Genomic DNA, 19,902 nt, shown 5'->3' with positions numbered 1-19,902 from the left:
GGTGGAGAAAGAGAGGAGAGCGGGAGAGGGGAGGGGAGGAAACGGGAAATACACAGTCACACACAGAGAGAGAGAGAGAGAGAGAGAGAGAGAGAGAGGAAGCCTGCAGCAGCAAATGAGACAGAACAACGAGGCGGGAGAGGTAGAAAGAGAGACAGAGAGGAAGGGAGGTGGAGAGGGGCCCCGTGTAGGAGAGAGGGCTACAGGGTGAGGAAGAAGTAGAGAAAAAGTTAGGAGAAGTATGAGAAGGAGATTTTCGGGAAAGAAAATAACTGGTGCAGAGATTAACAACTACAGGAGAGAAGGAGAAGGGAAACAACAGACAGGAAGGAAGGGGAGGGAGAAGTCTTGGGTAGAGAGGAAGAAAAAAAAAGAGCTGAAGAAAAGTTTTCTTGTGGGAAGACTCAGATGAGGAAAACAGAGCGAGTGAATGACTGGGCTAGAGAGAGCAGAGAGGGGAGGTAACCAATTGTTTTCTAAGGCGTTTCCCACACAAGCCTCTGGACTTCTTTGGACATGTACACAGAAGGCTCAGAAACAACGGGACACCACCGATTTCTTCAGCACATCAACACCACCGCCCCCTGCTCCTGCCAGCGCTGCGTCCACTATGAGCAGCCAGTGTACGGCCATCACGGTGGGCTGGGATACCAACCGGCATCAGCCAGACAGACGGACCACACATCTCTGGACTGCAGGAGAGACACCCAGGCTCCTCGGCTTAAAGACGGAGGAGGGAGAGCTTTCGTAGCGGACAGAGCTGAGAGAAGCGGTCATCGCAGCCCACAGAGGAGGCCTGTGTTCGCAGGGCCGGGCCCTTACAGCCAGTCAGACGACTTGAGCCAAGTTTGCCCATGGGAGTTGAACCCTGCCCAGTGGAGCAACCCGCCGGAGCCTGGGGTGAGACACTACCCGTCTGTCAGAGAACAGTGTGGCTGTGTGGTGCACAGCGACACCAGGGCACACCCCTTTAACGCCGGAATACCGCATCCTCTCCCCCATCTTCAGGTCAAAGGTCAGGGTCACAGGCACCGGAGGACAGTCAAGTATGTCTCAATGGAAGAGGAGGAAGAAGATTTCGGACGCAACTCTGAGAGCTATCATTCGGAGCCACACAATCCCTATCTGGGTCATTTACACATGCCAAATGGCCACTGCAGACCAAGGCCTGTGCACTTTGAGGGAGGGGAGGAAAGAGATAGCCATCAGGACCGGGGCAGACTGAAGGGTGGATCAGAGGAAGACTGTAATGGACGCGGTGGCTCTCGTAAAGGTTTCTTCCCCACTGAAGTCCCACAAAAACACTTGAACCAAAGAAGACAGAAGGAGCCCTGCGTCCCACCCTCTGGCAACAGCAGTCCAGAGCCCTCAACCAACGGGGACCATCAGTGCCAGGGTTCGGCCGTGGCGAAGCAGAAGAGGAGGCAGGATTCTGTGAGGGATCAAATAAAACAAGTGGTGACAAATCTGGAGGATGTGTTGGGGGGTTTGAAGCAAGTTCACGTGGAGATGAAAGAGGTAGGAGGGTCTATTATTATAGATGTCTATTCTTTACATCAGGCGTCTAAAGATGAAGGTCTGCATGTAGGTGTCTCAGATTTTTATCCATACTCGTGACATTTAAAAAGATAGATTGACACATTGTGTATCTGTGTGTACATGTTCATGAGAACATGCCGGCATGTGTGTCTGTGTGTGCCTGCATGCTGACTGCATGTTTGTGACTCACCTATCGTCTCTTACCGAAGCTGTGATTGAGAACGATTTGCACTGACCTTTTGCAGAACGCTGCAGAAATTGGCAGCGTATTAAAAAGCACATTAAAAAGCCTGGCTTGAGACTTCTACTAAATTATACCTTGCTCTTACAGTATCCATTTTGCATGCAGCTGTACAATAGCTTTGATTCACAGCTGAATGCATATGTGCAACGCTTGACATTGGATTGAAACAACATTACAAATGAAATACAGTACCTCCATGATTGTGAATAGAGACAGCTGAAAACCAGAGGACATAAAAAACACTTTGGCAGTGGTGGAAGAAGTACTCAGATCCTTTACTGTAATGTACCAAGATCATAACGTAAAACTACTCCATTACAAGGTTAAATCCTGCAGCTAAATACCACTTGTGAAAAAGTAGGAGAAAGTTGTATCAGCTAAAGTAAAAAAAAGAGGAAAGAACTGGTCCATTACTGATATATAATCATATAAGATATCATTAGATTGTTAGTGATATATCAATGCATAAATCAGAATTGTTCTGTTGTAGCTGGCCGAGGTGTACTTTATATACAGATAGTTAAGTCCAGTGTTTCCAACGAAGGGGTCAGGGCCCCTCTTCAGGGTCACAAGACACATCTGAGGGGCTGTGAGGTGATTAATGGGAGAAGAAAGAGGAATAAAACTAAATGCGACGTCACAGATCTATATACATTTTTTGTGTATATTCTCTGTATTAGCTGTATATTCGCTGTAGCTTTTTGTAAAATATTGCAAAGACTTACCTCTTCCATTACATGAAAGCATACCAGCTGTTCAGAGGGGAAAAGTCTTCTTGATTGAACTGCGAACAACTCATCTGAAATATAACAAGGAGCCAGAATTAGACACTTTTTATTTTGTGAAGGGTTACAAGCCCCAGAAAGTTTGAAACCACTAGTTTGAATTTTAGGAATGCATTGTATTGTATAAGCTTATCAAATGCTTATCAAATGTGTTTAAGTAAAGTCTTATTCTGACAAGTAACTGATGACTATAGTTGTCAAAGACATAGTGTGGAGTAAAAAACACAATATTTCCCTCTGAATTGCAGTGAAGTAGAAGCATAAAGTGGGATTAAATAGAAATAAGTGAGTAAAGTACTGTAATTGAGTAAATGTACTTAGTTTCTTTCCATCACTTCAGTTTGGACAAGTACAGAGTCTCTTTATTGTCATTCAGGTGGTCCAGCAGATTGATCGTCTCACAGCCAGAATTGACCTCAGCGAGGAGACGCCCTGCATCTCTCAGGGGGCGTCCATTAACCTTCACGGCTCAACTCATCCAGGTGACCTGAGGGTGGGCCAGCTGCATGATCACAAGCCTGTTCCAGTCCAGGCCATGCAACACATCGACGAAGACCGCATCATTTTAACAACTAACTCTCCCTCCCCTGTTCACATGGCATCAGTCGTCAAAACCAGCCGCTTCACTCCACCCAGCATCACCAAGGACATCAACCACGAAAGGACAGGTGCAAACGGCCACCCGCCTCACCTCTATCCCCGCAGAGACTCCAACCACGTTGGCCAAACTCATCCTGAGCCGCACCCCCAGAGCCTTGACCCTACGGTCATCATTGGTAACAGCACCTCCAGTTCAAGAACTCAGAAGCCTCCTCTTTACCCTCAAAACGGGCGCTGTGGGAAGGGCCCGTACCCGCCTCCCAAGCCTGTGAGGACCCCTGCCTACCCTGCGGGAGGCTGCCAGAGCATCAGCATGGTGTGAGGGAGGGGGGTGATCTGCCCCAGTGCCATGGGGGCCTGAAACATGAGACCCTGCTGCAGCGAGTGGAGGTCAGAATGGGACCAGGCAGGGGAACAACTCATGGTAAGTTCAGATTTCTCTCTCTTGTTTTACACTGTTGATGTTTCCATCAGTGCTCTCAGCTGATGACGTTTGCCGTGCTTACTGGCAGCGTAGTTTTCAAAGTCAGTAAATGAATTGCAGTGTTTCCCTGTTACAGAAAAGGGTTTATGCGTGTGTTTGATGTCTGTGTGTGTGTGTGTGATGTCTGTGTGTGGGCGGCGGCGGTGGAGGGGGCGTAATGTGTCTGTTTTTGTTGATGTCACATGATTTCCCAGTCTTCACTACACTGCAAAATGTGTCTGCCTTGGCAAGTGGAATGAGAAATGAGTATTTACACTTCAGATTGGTGACGCGTGTTGTCAAAATCAACCAGCAGGCTGAAAAAATGTCACTTGCTGAAGTAAGATTACACTTTTTTTAGTAGTTTTGAGGAATATCTGATCTTGCAGGACAAGATTAGACATTGGTTATTAAACATCTTAGAACATAACTCAAAATTAAGGCAAGATAAATTCTAGCATCTTAAAAAGTCTTTGAATTTTGGCAATTTTTCTCACTTTAATCACTGTAATCTGACAGCAAAAAAGCAAGATAACATCTTGAAACATACTTTTTTTTGCAGTGTAACTTAGTCATCACGTCGAGGGAACAGAGTTGGCAGGAGCTCAGTCGTTTTTGGCGAAAGAAGACCCCACAGCCGCTTGACTCCAATCATGTGACACTAAAGAGGCGTCATTATATTTACAGGATAATCATCGCTCTGACTCAGAATTGGCGGAATTGACTGTTATCCGTGTTGCTGAGGAGAAACTAAAGCTTTCTTCTCGTGTCACAGTCAGATGTTTAATTAATGACTGGGAACTAGGAACAGACTTAATAACAAGATCACATCTGTGAAAAAGTCCTTCTAGCAGTTGAGGGGAAAAAAGTACATACAGTCCCTTAAAAAAAAGTCCACCTTTACAGATGCTACAGAAACAGTGGATGTTTCTGTACTTCCCTCTTGTGCAGAGTATGCGTAACTGCAATCTGTTTTTCTGGCCTTTCTGAGTTGGGCAAGCACAATCTGGTTTTAATCATAAAACCCTCTGGCCACATGCCAGAACGGAGTGAGGCAAACTTGGTATATTTGTGACGTCCATATAAACATAAGCACCGCTGCACAGTAAAGCAGCTCCTCACATTATGCTGCAGGGAGAGACACGCTCCAAACTTCAGGTCGAGGCTGGCTGCCAGAGAAACGTGTCGGAAAAGTGTATGTACTTGAGCTTTCATTTATAAAATGAGACGAGAGTTTTATGAGTGGTAAGTGTAATGTAGTTTTTCTGTTAAACACTGCCCTTTCTTTTCGCTTTCAAAGTCTTTCAAAGCGTCGATGCATTTGACATTTTAAATGCCTGAATCATCTGAATTAATCACCCAGAGCAGGTTCAGTGTTAAAATGGCGAACACAACAGATTTTGTTGTACGTAACCAAGCCACACACACACACACACACACACACACACACACACACACACACACACACACACACACACACACACACACACACACACACACACACACACACACACACACACACTCCCCAACCGTAGTCTTAATACTCAAGCAGCTCTTTATTGTTTCAAAACAGATCCAGATCCCCTGGGCCCCAAAACTGAAACTGAAATGAACACATGTCCTGTCACAAAATCTAAATTGAAAAACTCCATAACTTCAGATAATATCGTGTTTTAATGTTGCACATTCCTAAATACAATTCTATTTAATCAACTTACAACATATTAATTGGTGCACAGCAGTCTTGAGGCCAGGTATTATTCCTGCGTAGGAGTACTGGTTTCTGCAGCTCTGGGCTGAATGTCACTGGCACCTGTAGTCTGTTTTCAGGTCTGTGCTTGATGAATACCCAAAGGCAACATGTTATAGCATTTCAACTTATTTTTCAACTGTTTTAACTTGTATTCTCTGTGTTCACTAATTTATACTTTGTATTTACATGCTGTGCGAACATGCTTTGTGTTTCTGTTGCTGCGCAATTAACTGCCTTTTGATTGCAGAATGGAGTGGTCAATATTGAGCCATAGCTCATTTGTGCCCCAGGGCAGTTTTCTGGGTTAGACCATGAATAGAAGTCGCCTTGAAACTCACTTGCAAAGACAAGTACTGGCATAAATGCCCTCCCTTCTCACAATGCCCTCACCCTCAAGGTATACACCTACATTGGTCTTCACACAGGCAGCACAAGCAAACAGCTTTCTCCACAGTACAACTTGATAAAATCTGGTTTACAGCGCTCCTCCACAAGCGAGGCATCATGACTCACAACGACGCGCACACGCAGACCTTCGCTTTCAGTACAATAGAGATTAACACAGTTTCTATGGCTCCATCAACGAATGATGAAAAGCCTTGAGAAGAAGCCCAGTCTTTACATATTTCAGTCTGAGATATCCGAGGTGCTCAGTTCAGAATCTAAATTATTTTTTCCCCCCTCTTTTGTCATGTTATTTCCAGCAGGAGCTGATGCCAGTAAGACAAGCTGTCAGCCGGTGGAACCAGAGCACGGCCTGAAGGTGGGGATATTTCCAAAGGGAAAACTCACCCCCAAGAGTCGACCTGCAGCTGTACGTCACGCAAGCACAGAAGCATGGAGGAGTGGCAGTCAAACCTCGACAAGAATTTATGCTTTTGCTTTTTCATGAGAAGTAGCGGCAAATAATGAGGAAGATAAAGCAAACTACTATTCAATAACCACCAATAGAAAGATAAAAGGTATATTTCTATGACAATGTTAATTTATTTTATACTAGGCTATTTTTTTATTGCGAAGAAATATATTTTCAGGCAGCTTACACCAGTCTGGATACTACCTAACTTAATGTATGCTATATCAAGATTTATATCATCGACACTATTCCACAGATATTTTACAAATAAAGAGCTTGGACAGGTTTTCTCACTGCTATGTGGTTGTCATTTCATGTCAGAAGAATAATCAGCAAGGAGACTGGAAAGTTGGAGAAGCAGAGCTGAGATCAAATTGCAATACAATAGATTCTTCTTCCGTTTCTCACACAGTCGGACGTCTTAATTAACTAACTCTCAGAGATGTGCATAAACCGCTGAATGTCCCACATTTCAATATGAAATAAAACATAATTGATGCCAGCATTTCATTGACCCTGACTATGGGACATTATTTATGCATTCACTGAGTCTGATAGAAGAATCCCAAATGGTTGTGGAAGTTGTGGAAGTACTTCTCAGGCTGATCTGGAGATGGCAGTGTGTGATCTCTCATGGCCTTATTCTGTCAGGGCGGCCCGGGCAAGCCAGGCCAGCGTCTGTGTCTCTTGTTTGTTTAAATCTTGTCTGAGATTTTCACCACTCTGCTCACACAAGCTGCTGCTGCTGCTATCAGAGGACACCGCTTCGCCTTTGACAACTAGTATAATCCATCCACATCACGAAACATCCCCCACTTTCTGTCTCTTTTATTATGTGTAATACTGACGGGAGAGCTATGGTGACAGATGGAGGATGACACGTGCAAACTGTTAACTGTCCTGAGCACGTTGTCACTCACCACCATCTGTGTCTGCAGCCTATAGCAGTTAGAGTTATTGTGTTATAATGGCAAGTGAGGTTGTAAAGAGTCAATAATCCCCTGACGGTTAAATAGATGGGTGACGTCAAGTGCCAGAGGCCTTTATTATTTGTTGAGAGCATCATGCAAAATGCACCAAATGATCATATTATTTCATAATAGTATAGACCAGAGGCAAGATTGTTTTACTCATCAATTAATCCTTTCATTACTTTTGAGTTTAGATATTATGCAGATATTATTGTTAGGAAATAGTGATGAATTCCATTATCAATTTCCTAGAGAAAACCCCCAAATCAGGGCCATAGGCATACCACTGAGGACGCTGCCCCCACTGTTGCTATGCCTGTTGAGCACTGCACGGATGCAGTTTATGATAACAGTGACAGATTTACCTGAATTTTTTTTTCTAACCAGCAACCGCCGATTTTACAGCTAAAATGACAACTGTCACTGCCAATTTTATCAGTAGTAGCAGGATAATGTTACAATTAAGCTAACGTTACATTACGCCGTTATTCGTTTTAAAACATGAACTATGTAAAATAATTGTGTAGTGGCAATAATCGATATCTTTTCTAAAAGATATAAAAGCTTTGTCTCGCTTTCGGCCCAAGCAGGCAGATGTTTTCAATCATAATCCACACAAAAAACACAGTACTCAGCACCAAACAGCAGACAGACTCCGTTAGCTAGCTGGTGAACAACGTGGAGCATTAGGTAAAGAGCCAGATATTCCCCTCAGAATGGGGTAGAGACCAAAAAACAGAAAAACTCAGAATGTAACTGCTGGATGTGTAAATAAACAAGTGTTTGCTAACAAATTCACCATATGAATTTTAAAGGTGATCTTTTTTTCAAACCAAAATAAGGAATAGCCACAGATATTATCTTTACGCTGTAGAGTTAACAATAGAGCAGATAAATGCACAGTTTACTCCATATCCTTAGGCTCAGTTTAGCTTGTGCTCTCTATTCTGGAAAGGCTTAAAAAAATATTATGAAGTATTTCTATAGAAAGTATGGCTCTAAAGACCCATGCAAACTTCTGCAACTTGTAGAGAAATCAATATGTTTAACTTACCTGCTGTGCCTACAGGACAGCATGACAAGAGAACGTAATGTAAGTGTACCTCACCGTACCTTCTACAATGTTGGACAGAGTACATCGTAGTAATGATGTACCATAAAGTCTCTGGTACATAAAGTCTACATACTGTACTGTGTGTGAGAGAGAAAGACGAGATGGAGAGAAAACACGTGTGGACTCTCAACTGCTTTTACTCTCACATTAATTAAGAATGGTGGAAAAAAAAAAGACAAAATAAAGAGTGGCTTACATGCATGTACTCAAACCAATAATATTAAAGTAAGGTTCAACCATCATTTCGATAGGCATAATATTATATTTCATTCATAATAGCTTATTTAAATGCTATATTGTGCTGTATTGGAACTTTCAGTCAAAGTTTCTTTCTTTTTTTAATTAACATCTTCCGGATTTATATATTTTCGATAAAGCATGTTACAGTTGTATCTTTTATGTATATTTAAGTTAAATGAAAAGTGGAAAAAATGAACAGTTGTATTAATGTAGAAAATATTGGAAAGGTTTGTGGTGGGTGGTCAACATTTTTTCGTGAGATTGATGCACTGTGGGACCATTTGGACTCTTGACCTCAGTGTTTTGTTAATAGCTACAGACATGCCCACACCTATTTACTTTAAAATGTTATTAAACACAGTACATCCTCAGATTTGAGAAACGTTAACTGGTGAATATTTGCCATGTTTGCTTATTGAATTACTGGACTCAAGAAGAATCATGAGTGCAGCATTGTTACTCCTAAATTATGTATTTCTTGAGGGAGCAAAGACTAAATATTTTATAGTTTAGTCATGAACTGTGTCAGAATATTTTCCATTTTCCAGACACTCTGCCTGCGATAGGAGGGGTCTGTTTTGGCAGTGAGCAGAAAGTATGACTTTTAAAAAGATCTTTCTTTCAAATCTTTAGACCGAAATCTAACTTTTCCAACAAATAATCTTGTTCAGAATGCTCTATGAATACCAAGTTGGAATTGCAAAACAACCATCAATCCTCAGAGCGATCACTTTCAGGTCTGCAGGCCTGGATCTCAGATGTCTGCTGCAACCTAAAGCCTAATAGACTTTGAGAAAGGCCATGTCTTGGCCTGCTGTCCAAGTCTGAGCCTTTCCGCATACTTTGTCTATGAATCTTGTCAGACCGAAGGCACAGTGCCGCCTTTGTAAATACTGGAGTGACTAAGGAATTTCAGACAGAGATTTAGACCAAGAACAACACCAACTTTTAGAACAGCCACCTCCTATTGGTCTTATCCACCCAAAAATAATACATGAGTAGGATGTTGTTAATATCACAAGTGTTCGATTCCTGTCCAGAGGAGTATTGTTTCCTGGTCTGTTCAGATTCTGGATGGAAAACCACAGCAGGCTGAACCACTGCAGTCTGAGAGGCCCGATCCTGAATAACAGCTAGGTGCTAATGGATCCAACCAGCCTCCTAAAACACTGAGCCAGGAAGGAAGAGACAGTAGCCGCTTTAAGGTTATGATATGTAGTTCTAATCAAAATTTGATTTTGGTGACATATTTAGTCAAGTTGGTACGACGCATATGTTGGCATATATGTTGATGTGTATGTTGACCTATAATAACAGAACAGAAAAGCCATGGGTAAGCTGAAAATATTTTTTAAAGGGCAACTTAACACCAGTCGGAAAAGCAATTGAGTTACAAGCATGTTTTTGTCAGAAATGTGGTCTGTTGCACATGGTAACCACACCAAACAGGGATGTCACGGCCCTTCACTGCAGCAAGATGAGAAGTTCAGAGATCAGCAAAAACAAGTTTTCCATGGGGATGTAAATGACTATTTAAATTTGGAAATGTTTCCTTACGAGTGAAAGTGAAACGAGCCAACTGGCATGAACACAAACACACACCATGACACATTTGGCTTTTTGGCCAAATTTCAGGCTCCTAGGATGAAAACTGTGCCTGTCAGAGGGTTGTTTGTATATGATTGTCTATAAGCTTAAATCAATTGTTGCCAATTGAGATAATAATAGAGATAAGTTGCTTTCCCTTTCAACAGAAAAATGTGTATGATCAATTAGGGTTTTTCAGTTTTCTTTCTGTTGTCAACAAAATAACAACAACATTTAAAAAAAAGAAAAAACATTTACCATTTCTATTATCTCTCTGAGTTTCTTTTAGGCAATTTAAAGTGAACAAAACAGATTAATGCAAGTGTATGATGATCTTACAGGCAGACCGTACAGTCGATCAACAATCAAAGAAAAGCAAATCCTTTGTGCTATCCCTCCATATACCACCCAAGTCACGATACCACCCAGCTTGAAAGAGAAACACAATTCATCATCAGTCCCACTCGAAGATGACTCCCATGTGTTCTGTTTCAGCGCACAATGTCGTTTCCTCTCTATAAATATATACGACACTGCTGGTTGTGTAAGTGAGAAAGTAGCCTAGTATGTCTGCCCTATACGCCTTCGCTGGTCTACGGCTGACCTCAGCACTGTTCTTAATCTCAAAGGGATGACAGAACTGCAAAGGAATTTCTCTGCTCTGTGCCTAAACCAACCTGTCAAGACGCTCTTTTTAGGCTGAGCACGTTCCTCTGCTACGTCTCCGACGGCTTTCACTTGGCCCTGCTTTGTTGAAATATGACCTGGAAATACCAAACCCTGGCCTTAGTAACCTCTCCAAACACAGTCTACCTACGTGCAGATGCTTCCGGAAAATGTCTCTCCCTGCCACAGTATGTTCAGTGTATAGACTGCAGGCAGATGGCAAAACCCATCCCCTCCTCACCTTACCTACCTGTTCGCTGAATTGTGTTTGTTGAGGCCAAATGAGAGGTGCCAGTCTGCCTTTTTTTTTCTTTTTGGCCTTTGCCAAGGCTATTCTGTGCTTGTGTAAGGCTAACGAGAGACTACGTCCAGATGTTGCTGTGAAGCTCCACAGCTGAGCAAACAGTTTCTGTCTTCTCTACAGCATGACATGTTTAAAATGACATGCTGGTCCAAAAAGGAGGAGACCAGCTGAGTTCTGAGGAACACCGTCAGCCAAACACTCATCACCTGATCGGCTTGTTAGAACAGCATTAAAGTTCAACATCCCTTGAATTTGTATTGGCTCTGGGGATGGCAATCTTGGTCGGACTTATAAGTGAATCAAAAAACAAAGTCAAGAGAGTGAAAAGTAAGTAAGAATTCTGAAGATTAACGCCAAATGGTAAAACAAACAAGGAAATCCTGCAGAATCTTTGATTTTTTACAAATAGCAATGGAAGATATCTTTCTTGGTTGGTGTAAATCAAGTAGGAGATCAGTAATGGAAATGTTTATTTATTCTATTATGGGCTTTGGTTGGACTGCATTTGCCGGCATGCAATCTCATAACCCACCGGTTATCATCTGATGATGATTTTGCTTTTTTATTGGATAAGCTTGTGAACTGGTTACTTGAGAAACAATGAGGTCGTCATCTCTCAATTCTAACTCCATTCTAGCATTTGTTGCTAATCGGACTGACAACAATGAGCAGAGCATAGAGAAGGAAGTCTTGGGCCGAGTACTCGTTGGTTACACCGGAGCCACAAAAGTGTAAGTCATTGTCCTCAGAGGCTTATCCGTCTTCAGACCGATAGCAAAGCAGTTACGAGATTGATGTCTGTTCTGTTTGTCCATCACTTTGGTCCAGACAGGAATATCTCAACAACTAATGGATGGATTGCCATGGCATTTTGTACAGACGTTCATGGTCCCCAGAGGATGAAGCCAAATCACTTTATTGATGCACTTACTTTTCTTCTAGCGCCACCACAAGTTTGACATTTTGTTTTTTTAAGTCAAATGTCTTGACAAGGATTGGATGGATTGCCATGAAATCTGGTACAGCACCACCATCAGGTCAAAAGTTGTCCAATACTTTGGTCTGTGACCAAACACCTGCAATAAAAAGAAGAAGAAAAATGTTTTCCTGTCAACCTCAGCTGTACTTTGTGTTGAGTGTGAATTAGCAAATGATAGCATTTTGTTGTTAGCATTTAGCTTAAAGCACTGCTATGTCTAAGCATAGCTTCGCATAGCCGCTTGCATGCTGCAGACTCTTAATGATATTGCCTCTGTTCAGATCAGACTTCAAAATTCAGACTGATTTAACCCTCTGCTACAGCCTTCCTTTGCTAAAACAGTCACTGTCTTTAAATATTGTCCTGAAAATTCCCAGACAGACAAGAAGCCAGACGACTCAATAGGAATCAGGGGGTTTTCCAGACACTTTCAATAACATAGACAATCTACTCTGGCAGGGAAGCACCTTGGTGACTTCCAACGTAAACATTTTCAATTGCACTTAATCTTCCCGGCACGCTGCTTTTTTAAACTGAGACTGAGCTCTGTTTGGTTGTAAATATCCAACATCTGTGCATTTAACAAGGCATACATTGTCTGGAGCCTGTATGTTTTCCAGTACATCATTCAAAACCGCTTCATAATATATAAAGAGTGATTTGTTGGAGGTACAAACATCTATGAATAAGCTGAAGCGCCGCCACTGAGAGAGAATACAATCTATAAAGCTTTAGTGCTCCTCCTGTCATTCTTCTGCGGTTTGAAACAGTTTAGTGCTTGCTGCGTATACGCATTTGTCCTTGGTAAAAACATCTTTAAATGAATTGCTTGAGATATTCTCTGACGGGTTGTGTTAATCCTCCCACTCAGACAAAATATCCCAGTGCTGTCGCCTTGGACAACCCCCAATGGACCTGAATTATATGATGGATTTATTGCCAGGAAGGAGCTGGGAGAGGCACTTCTTTTTACATGCACAGAGGACGAGAGTGAGAAAAGGCCTCCATTCATGGTGCTCTGGCTGTGTTGTAGTAAATGGCATGGTCATATAAGATCCTGCGGCTTGTGTCTTCACAGAGGCTTGTCAGCAAACATGCCGCCAGCTTCTGCCCGCAGGCCTGTTTGTCTCTGAGGCCTCCATCAGCACGCATCCCTCAAAGTAAAGCTCACCATTCAACAGGACAAGGACGAACCACTTACTCAGTCCTCCACAGTGGGATACTTTCTATGAAGCGGATCCTTTTCTCCATAACTCTGGATTTACAACGAGTAAAACACTATTCTGTGATAGATCTTGACATTTCATGGTAAAACATGGACAGCTAAAATCCAGAAAATAAAATCTTCACAGATCAATAGATAAACAACTATGATATTGTGGCATTTAAGAAGATTAAACTTGCCTGTGGTTATCATAAAAAAAGGAATTGTTATGATAACAAACTCCTTTCTCCTCACCATCTTTATTGCATTAAATCCAACATGCCAACTAAATATAATACTGTTTTCAACAATGTTTTAGCAATATTAGCAGTTTTACAAAACAGTTTCCCACATTTCATTCACTCAGTTATACATAAAGCACACTCTCCAACATACCATTTAACATACAATTAGATATTTGCAATTTGCTGATCTGACCACAAAGTGGGTAAAGAATAATTGATATTCTGCATTTTTCATATTGTCAATGTATGAGATGATCAAAAGCAGCAGTGAATTGATCCTACAGTACAAACACATACAGCATCCTGCAACCGTGAATACTCACTTTCACATCCGAATGCGCTGCCAGAAATAATCCCTATCAATTTAACAAATGCCCTATTTGCTCCCATTTGAGTACAATTTGCGAAGAACTACAGTGCCCAGCTGTTTTTGGCAATTTTATCAAATAAAATGAATGAAAATGTATTTTACCTGTTTTACGCAGATTTCTCTCTTGCACCAATGGACTTGAAAGCATCGACTGCAGAAGTCGGAAAGTATTGAGAGAGATGTTTTTCTTTACCTTTAGCTTGATCCGGCCTCCGAGAAGTCTTCTGAATACCTTGTGATACTAAGGCCCGGTGAATCACTCACTTCCTACCGTCTTTCTGTCTATGCTTGACCCAGACTACCTCATTCCTCGGACCGTCAGCTAGCTGAGCCCCGGAGGTGACTTTGATACTTTCATGAGATTTGCTGACAACAACAAAAATAAAGAATATCATATCCTTTAAAATAAAAAACATAAAAACACAGTACACATAATAACAACAAAAACAATAACACAAAGCAGAATAACTAGACAAAGACAACATGATGCAACAACACATTTCAAGCAATAACCAGCATTCAAGAAAAATGTATATGAACACAGTACTTGTATTTGTTAAGGGAAAAAAAAGGAAAAAAGAAGATATCTTTTTGTTATGACTTAAGGCACATTTGTAGAAATACATAATCAAGTAAATGCGAGGATCTCACTAGTTTAATGTACAAAATATGTGTAAACGTTGGAATTCATTTCCAGTATATGCAACACTAGACTATAGCAGGAATGTAGCACACAGATACAATTAAACACTTATACCCATTGCACTTTTTGTTAGTCCTACGGTTGATGTTGCCGCGCAGCACAGGGAGAGATGTTTGCTACAAAATTCCTGCAGGGAATACTTGAAAAGGAAGATTTCAACTCCTGAAAAGGGGAAGAAAGAGAATTATTAAAACACAGGCATCCAAAATGAGAACACACAAGACCTGATACAGAATCTCCCAATTGTCATCAGAAAGTTTTGCCCTTTTTTCTGATGTAATCGTTTAACAGAAACACTCTTACTGTACCTTGCTACTCGACAGTTGCGCGTCTGAACATAAGTTCCGGTGTATATGATATCACATCTCACTATGTTGTTGGTGAAGTCTGACTCCAGGACGTGGAAATTGGGATTGACAGTAACCTGAAATATATAAAAGCAGTTTGAGAGGCTCTGCAGGCAGGTTAGTTAAATAAATAAAATGTCCATGTTGAGAAATGTAACAGTTGTTGTAGAGTCAATGTAACACGTGCTACCTTCAAGATGTAGTTTCCTGGAGGTACGTCAGTGATGTCGATCCATTGACAGTCGATGTTTGCAGCGTAAATGTCATGGCATCCCGGACTCAGTCCCTGAAAACACAACCCAAACAACCCTCAGTGTGGTTTAAAGCTTTGACTCAGGCTCTTCTGACGACTTTGACTACTTTTTTCCTACAAGCGCTTCAAATGAAGCACATTGGAGTTTTAGTTAAACAAACAGTTCTTTGGAAGCGAAGCTGTTACAAGAAACCAGCGCTAAGCAGTAAAAAGACAGAATCACAGAGCCCAGACAATAGATATAATAAATATTCCCATTTCTCAAGAAGCTTATTTTTTATTATTTGGCATACTGGAGTTTACTCCAAGTTTACTTACTGTTCGACTCAGAACCTTGCTACTTACATTATGTGTTGTTTGTCTAAATAAAGTAGAATAAAAAATGTGAATCTTTGAACTACACACCGAAAAGGGGAAATGTTGATCTACATCTCTAAAACTAAAACTAGTGGTGTAGAGTTTTGGAAGAAGGGGATGTTAATTTAGGGAGGGTTACCTTGAGGGATCTTGACCCAAACCAGAGACTAAAAAACAGGTCCAAGACCTCTACTGAAAATATTAAGATGTTAACTATTTTAGAAAACATCTGTCTCTCAAAAACATATCTTTGTTGATCATTTGTTGTCTATCTGCAGTTTAAAGTGAACATGCACTACATTCTTAAGGTCTCCTGCTAAAGTTGCTTCTGTATATTACATCTCTTTGTTCACCAGACCAGACTTCAACATGACTGACTGTGATCTGAATGGGTTTTATTCTGACCAAGATATGACTCTCTCATTCAATTAAAATCCACCCAAATCAAATCAGATGTGAAGAGCAGGATTATGAGACATGATTGTTTTTTCTCTCTCATGATTTCCAGTACTTTACAATACATTGTAACCGTACAACGTGTCATTTAACTTTGTTCATATTTAGTGATGCCTTTGATTGTTTCTGATTCCTCATTACTGATTTTATCAGGTCTCTCTCGAAAAACACATCTTGATCTCAGTGAGATCACCTGATTAATTAAAGATTAAACAACATTTACTGTACCTGTGTATGAGACGTACAGGCGTAGCGCCGCCTGAATCCGGAGTCACAGCCCGTGTCCTCCAGGCAAAAACTGGCCTTGTGTCCCTCGGCAACTTTCTGTCCAGTGACGATGTCCAGCAGGTCGTAGTTACTGAAGGCCTCCATGCTGTGGAAGTGTCTGAGGGGGTCGAACAGAGTAGAATAAGAGCGTACTATTTATGGGATGGCCCAATTAGTGTTCAGGGATGCTTTTAAACCCACAATGTTACGTTCTTAAGTGAATTTTGAGGAGGGTGGAGCTGTGTGAATCATATTATTTGAGTCATTTCACTTTTATTCTGAGTGAACTTACTGGTGACAGCTGTGCCAATCCCACTGATATCTCGGCTTGACAGGAAGGAAGTCAGAGGTGCCTTGGTTCTTTACTTTCTGGGGGAACCGCAGGAGGACTCTGAAGTCAATGTCTCTCACGGCAGGTCCATAGGCTGACCTTGAATGGATCAGAGGGGAAACGGGTGAGCTGCGTTGGAAAGTGCTACTGGCTGAGCTTCGGGGGGCAGTTGTGTTGAGAGCAAAGGGTTTGTTCCATTGTGCTTAATGCTTTTGGGAAAATCAACCCAGAACATTTACATCTTGGCAGGACATCATGTTGGAGAATCACTGCTGCATGCTCCATAATACCATCACACTGTTTTTGTAGCACTCTAAAGAGAACAGTTGTACCACCACATTGAAAAGTTATACAGATGTAATAGAACGTTATCCTCAAACAGCCAAACGTTGTGCAAAAACAAGTCAAATCGACCTTCAATGAGCAGTAAAAACAAAGGGAATACCTGTGTTGAGTGTGTAGGTGTGTGTGTCTGCTTCAGTGTCTATGTACTGAGGACGTGAATCACTTTTGGCACCACAGATTACCTGGCTAGACAGTTCTCCTCAGCGGCACAGCGGAGCGCAAACATCTGCATGCGTTGGATATAAGCACCTGCTTGGATGGCATATGGGTCTGGTATGAGGTCTGGAAGTCCTAGAAGAGTAGATTAAAGGAACAATCCAAGTTTTTTTTTTGTCATTTTGCAATCGTAATGTTGCCAGTTTATTGCCAGAGAACAATTCAGACAATAGGCCGTCTCCAGGTTGAAAATGAGAGTGTTGCTTGACATAAATCAAAGGGTTTTACATTCCTGAATAAATTCAGTCTGGGATCCAAATCCATTCAAAGAATTTTTCCATTCTTGCCATTCATTTTTTTCCCCTCTCAGTGAGTGAGACATTAGATGATTTAAAACGTAATTTCTGTTTTGAAGAATATTTAAATCCATGCAAATTAAGAAGGCTAAACTTACCATTTTGGAAATACCTTGTTCCATATCCTGTGCCAGGCGGACGGCGCGTGCGGGCCACTGACCTCCCTCTTGTAGGATAGGAGTTGTAGAAAACCGAATTCCTGTGATTTTTTAACGGGTTTCGAGGGTCGTCATTAACCATGTCCTCTGCATTACCGTTTGCCTCGTTTGAAGCATCCTCACTTAGTACAGGGGATGGAGCCGCATATTCCCTTTCCAGAGTTGTGGGATGTACTGAGGTGGATTGAGCTGTCTGTGCGGGTTGCCTGGAGGAAGACACCGCGCGTACCTGTTGGTACTGCGCACCAGGTCCTGGTTCTCCTCCTCTGGTGTGCAGTGCAGTAGCACCCACACCGACACCTCCTCTCCTGCCTGCCAAATCTGTAAACCTTCCCGGTGCAGAGGCGTTGATGGTGGTGTGTTCAGAGTTAAAGCGACGAGCGCCTATATGACCTGTAGCCGCTGCTCCGTTAGGCCGCTCAGGCGGCTGTCTGGCCCTTGACGCACGGCCATTAAAAGGCGCATACTGTCTAACATCGCGTACTGACGTAATAGATCTTGGCTCTGCACTGTGATCAGTCCTGGACTGTCTGGAGTCAGCCGGCATGGGTCGTACAAGCGTCGCTCCTCTGTGCGCTCCGGGCATTTGGCTCCTGGTGCTCTCCCTCCTGCCGGTAACGTACAGCCTGGACTGGCTTCGGGACTGAACCGGAGCATGGTACTCTGACCCAGTGCTCATTAAACTGTAAACCTGCCCGTTGTTCTCCCACTGAATCCGGTGCCGCCAGGGTCCAGCTGCGCGCTGTTGCTGCCCAGATATGGAGGGAAGTTGTCCATGGAAAAAGAATAGAAATAAAACTGACAATTTTGCCATGGCGATAAGAGAGAGAAAAAACAAATCTCGCCTGTAAATCAATGATAATTTAGATTATGAAATGCACACACTTTGTGGAAAGTTGCTGAAAAGCAGGAGTGCGCTCTCAGTTCCAGCTCCGGCACAGAACAAGATATTAGTTGTCAGGAGGACTGACAAGTGGAGAGGAGAGGAGAGGAGGACTGGAGACTTTTTTTCGGCTCATTTATCGAATTCAATTCGATTACGCAAAGTCAAACTTCCAAGGAAAAAGATTTAACCCATGCCTCGCTGTGGCTAAGTTCTGCTACACAAGACCAACACAAGGACGTTTGCTTAGTAGACTTTACGCACGGGTGTGAACTTAAGTCACCTCAATGTTAGCGTTCAATCTGGATACAGTTAAGATCCAATCAGCCCAGTAGAGGAACATAACAAGATTATCTGGTTTTGATTTCCCCTTGCATCAGTTTTTCCGCTGACAATATAAACAATACTCTGAAGTGAATATGGTTGCATTTAGATGCCATTATAACACTTAAATAATCATCATAATTAATAAAGTTAACAATAATTTTGCTATTGAAGTGCCCCACATGGTTAGTTCATCAACATGAATAAACAGATCCCAGATCTATTTAAATATACTAACATGATGCAGCAACGTTGGAGCCACCACATGGCTTCATGGCCTCATGCAGGACTGAAGAACCACCACACGGTGGCAGGATGCCTCTGTGTCGCCATCCTGCAAACAATGATGCTCTTAAGAAGGCTTTTTTGTAATATCCAGTATCATCCTAGAGTCCAGGTCCATCAAACAAAACGCTGTTTTCATTAATCATGTCATTTGTGTTTTGCAAAGGGCCCAACACTATATTGTCAATATAGTTATTGTTTTGACTACATTCTATATTCATATATTTTAAAAGAAGCAATATATGCAACAGTATTCCCTTTAATATGCAAAAGAAGTATAACTTACAAATGCAAAACTTAACATTCTTTATTATTATTAATAACTTTAATTTGTATATATACTCTGTTACAAGAAAAAGTCATGCATTTAAAATCTTACAGAAGTAGAAGTACATTAGTTAAATAAAAACACTTAATATAACATAAGTAGAAGTACTGTATCCATTATACAGAGCGGCTTTTCTATTTTCTATTCACAATGTGAATGTGTAAGCTAACTACTAAAGCTGTGCAATGTTTGGAGCATAACATTGATCACGTTCACTAAAAGCCATTTCAAGCTGTCATTCACACTAAAAGAAGATCAGCAACACTAATATAAAGCCAGTTTTATTGTACGTGTTTACTCGTTAATTTAGTTATTTGTATGGACTGGCTGCATATGTATATCACTGATGTTGCCTATTCAAATCTGTTGCTCAATGTCTTTTACATAAAGACTATTATAACCTCATCTGGTTTCAGGTATGGAACTTGTGTGA

The 19,902-nt window shown here is 41.7% G+C and overlaps 2 protein-coding genes across 2 annotated transcripts; one reads left to right on the top strand and one right to left on the bottom strand.

Moving 5' to 3' along the window:
- Positions 1–516: 516 nt before the first annotated feature.
- On the top strand, positions 517–6,717 carry LOC306753566 (uncharacterized protein; the record flags this gene model as incomplete). The annotated part of the gene is made up of 3 exons (XM_079237451.1): positions 517–1,518; positions 2,945–3,592; positions 6,089–6,717. The coding sequence occupies 2 exons, from the start codon at positions 517–519 to the stop codon at positions 3,488–3,490; spliced, it is 1,548 nt and encodes a 515-aa protein (XP_079093577.1). The 3' UTR covers positions 3,491–3,592; positions 6,089–6,717.
- Positions 6,718–14,778: 8,061 nt separating this feature from the next.
- LOC306753556 (protein-lysine 6-oxidase-like) lies at positions 14,779–18,472 on the bottom strand (the record flags this gene model as incomplete). The annotated part of the gene is made up of 7 exons (XM_079237440.1): positions 17,590–18,472; positions 17,162–17,270; positions 16,596–16,733; positions 16,265–16,421; positions 15,161–15,256; positions 14,932–15,047; positions 14,779–14,785 (listed from the first exon to the last, which is right to left on the bottom strand). The coding sequence occupies exons 1-7, from the start codon at positions 18,461–18,463 to the stop codon at positions 14,779–14,781; spliced, it is 1,497 nt and encodes a 498-aa protein (XP_079093566.1). The 5' UTR covers positions 18,464–18,472.
- Positions 18,473–19,902: the final 1,430 nt, after the last annotated feature.

The sequence above is a fragment of the Taurulus bubalis genome (assembly GCF_910589615.1).
Source record: "Taurulus bubalis genome assembly, chromosome: 1".
Lineage (NCBI taxonomy): Eukaryota > Metazoa > Chordata > Actinopteri > Perciformes > Cottidae > Taurulus > Taurulus bubalis.
Note: the sequence above shows the minus strand (reverse complement) of the source record. Positions and strands in the feature narration are given on the sequence as shown.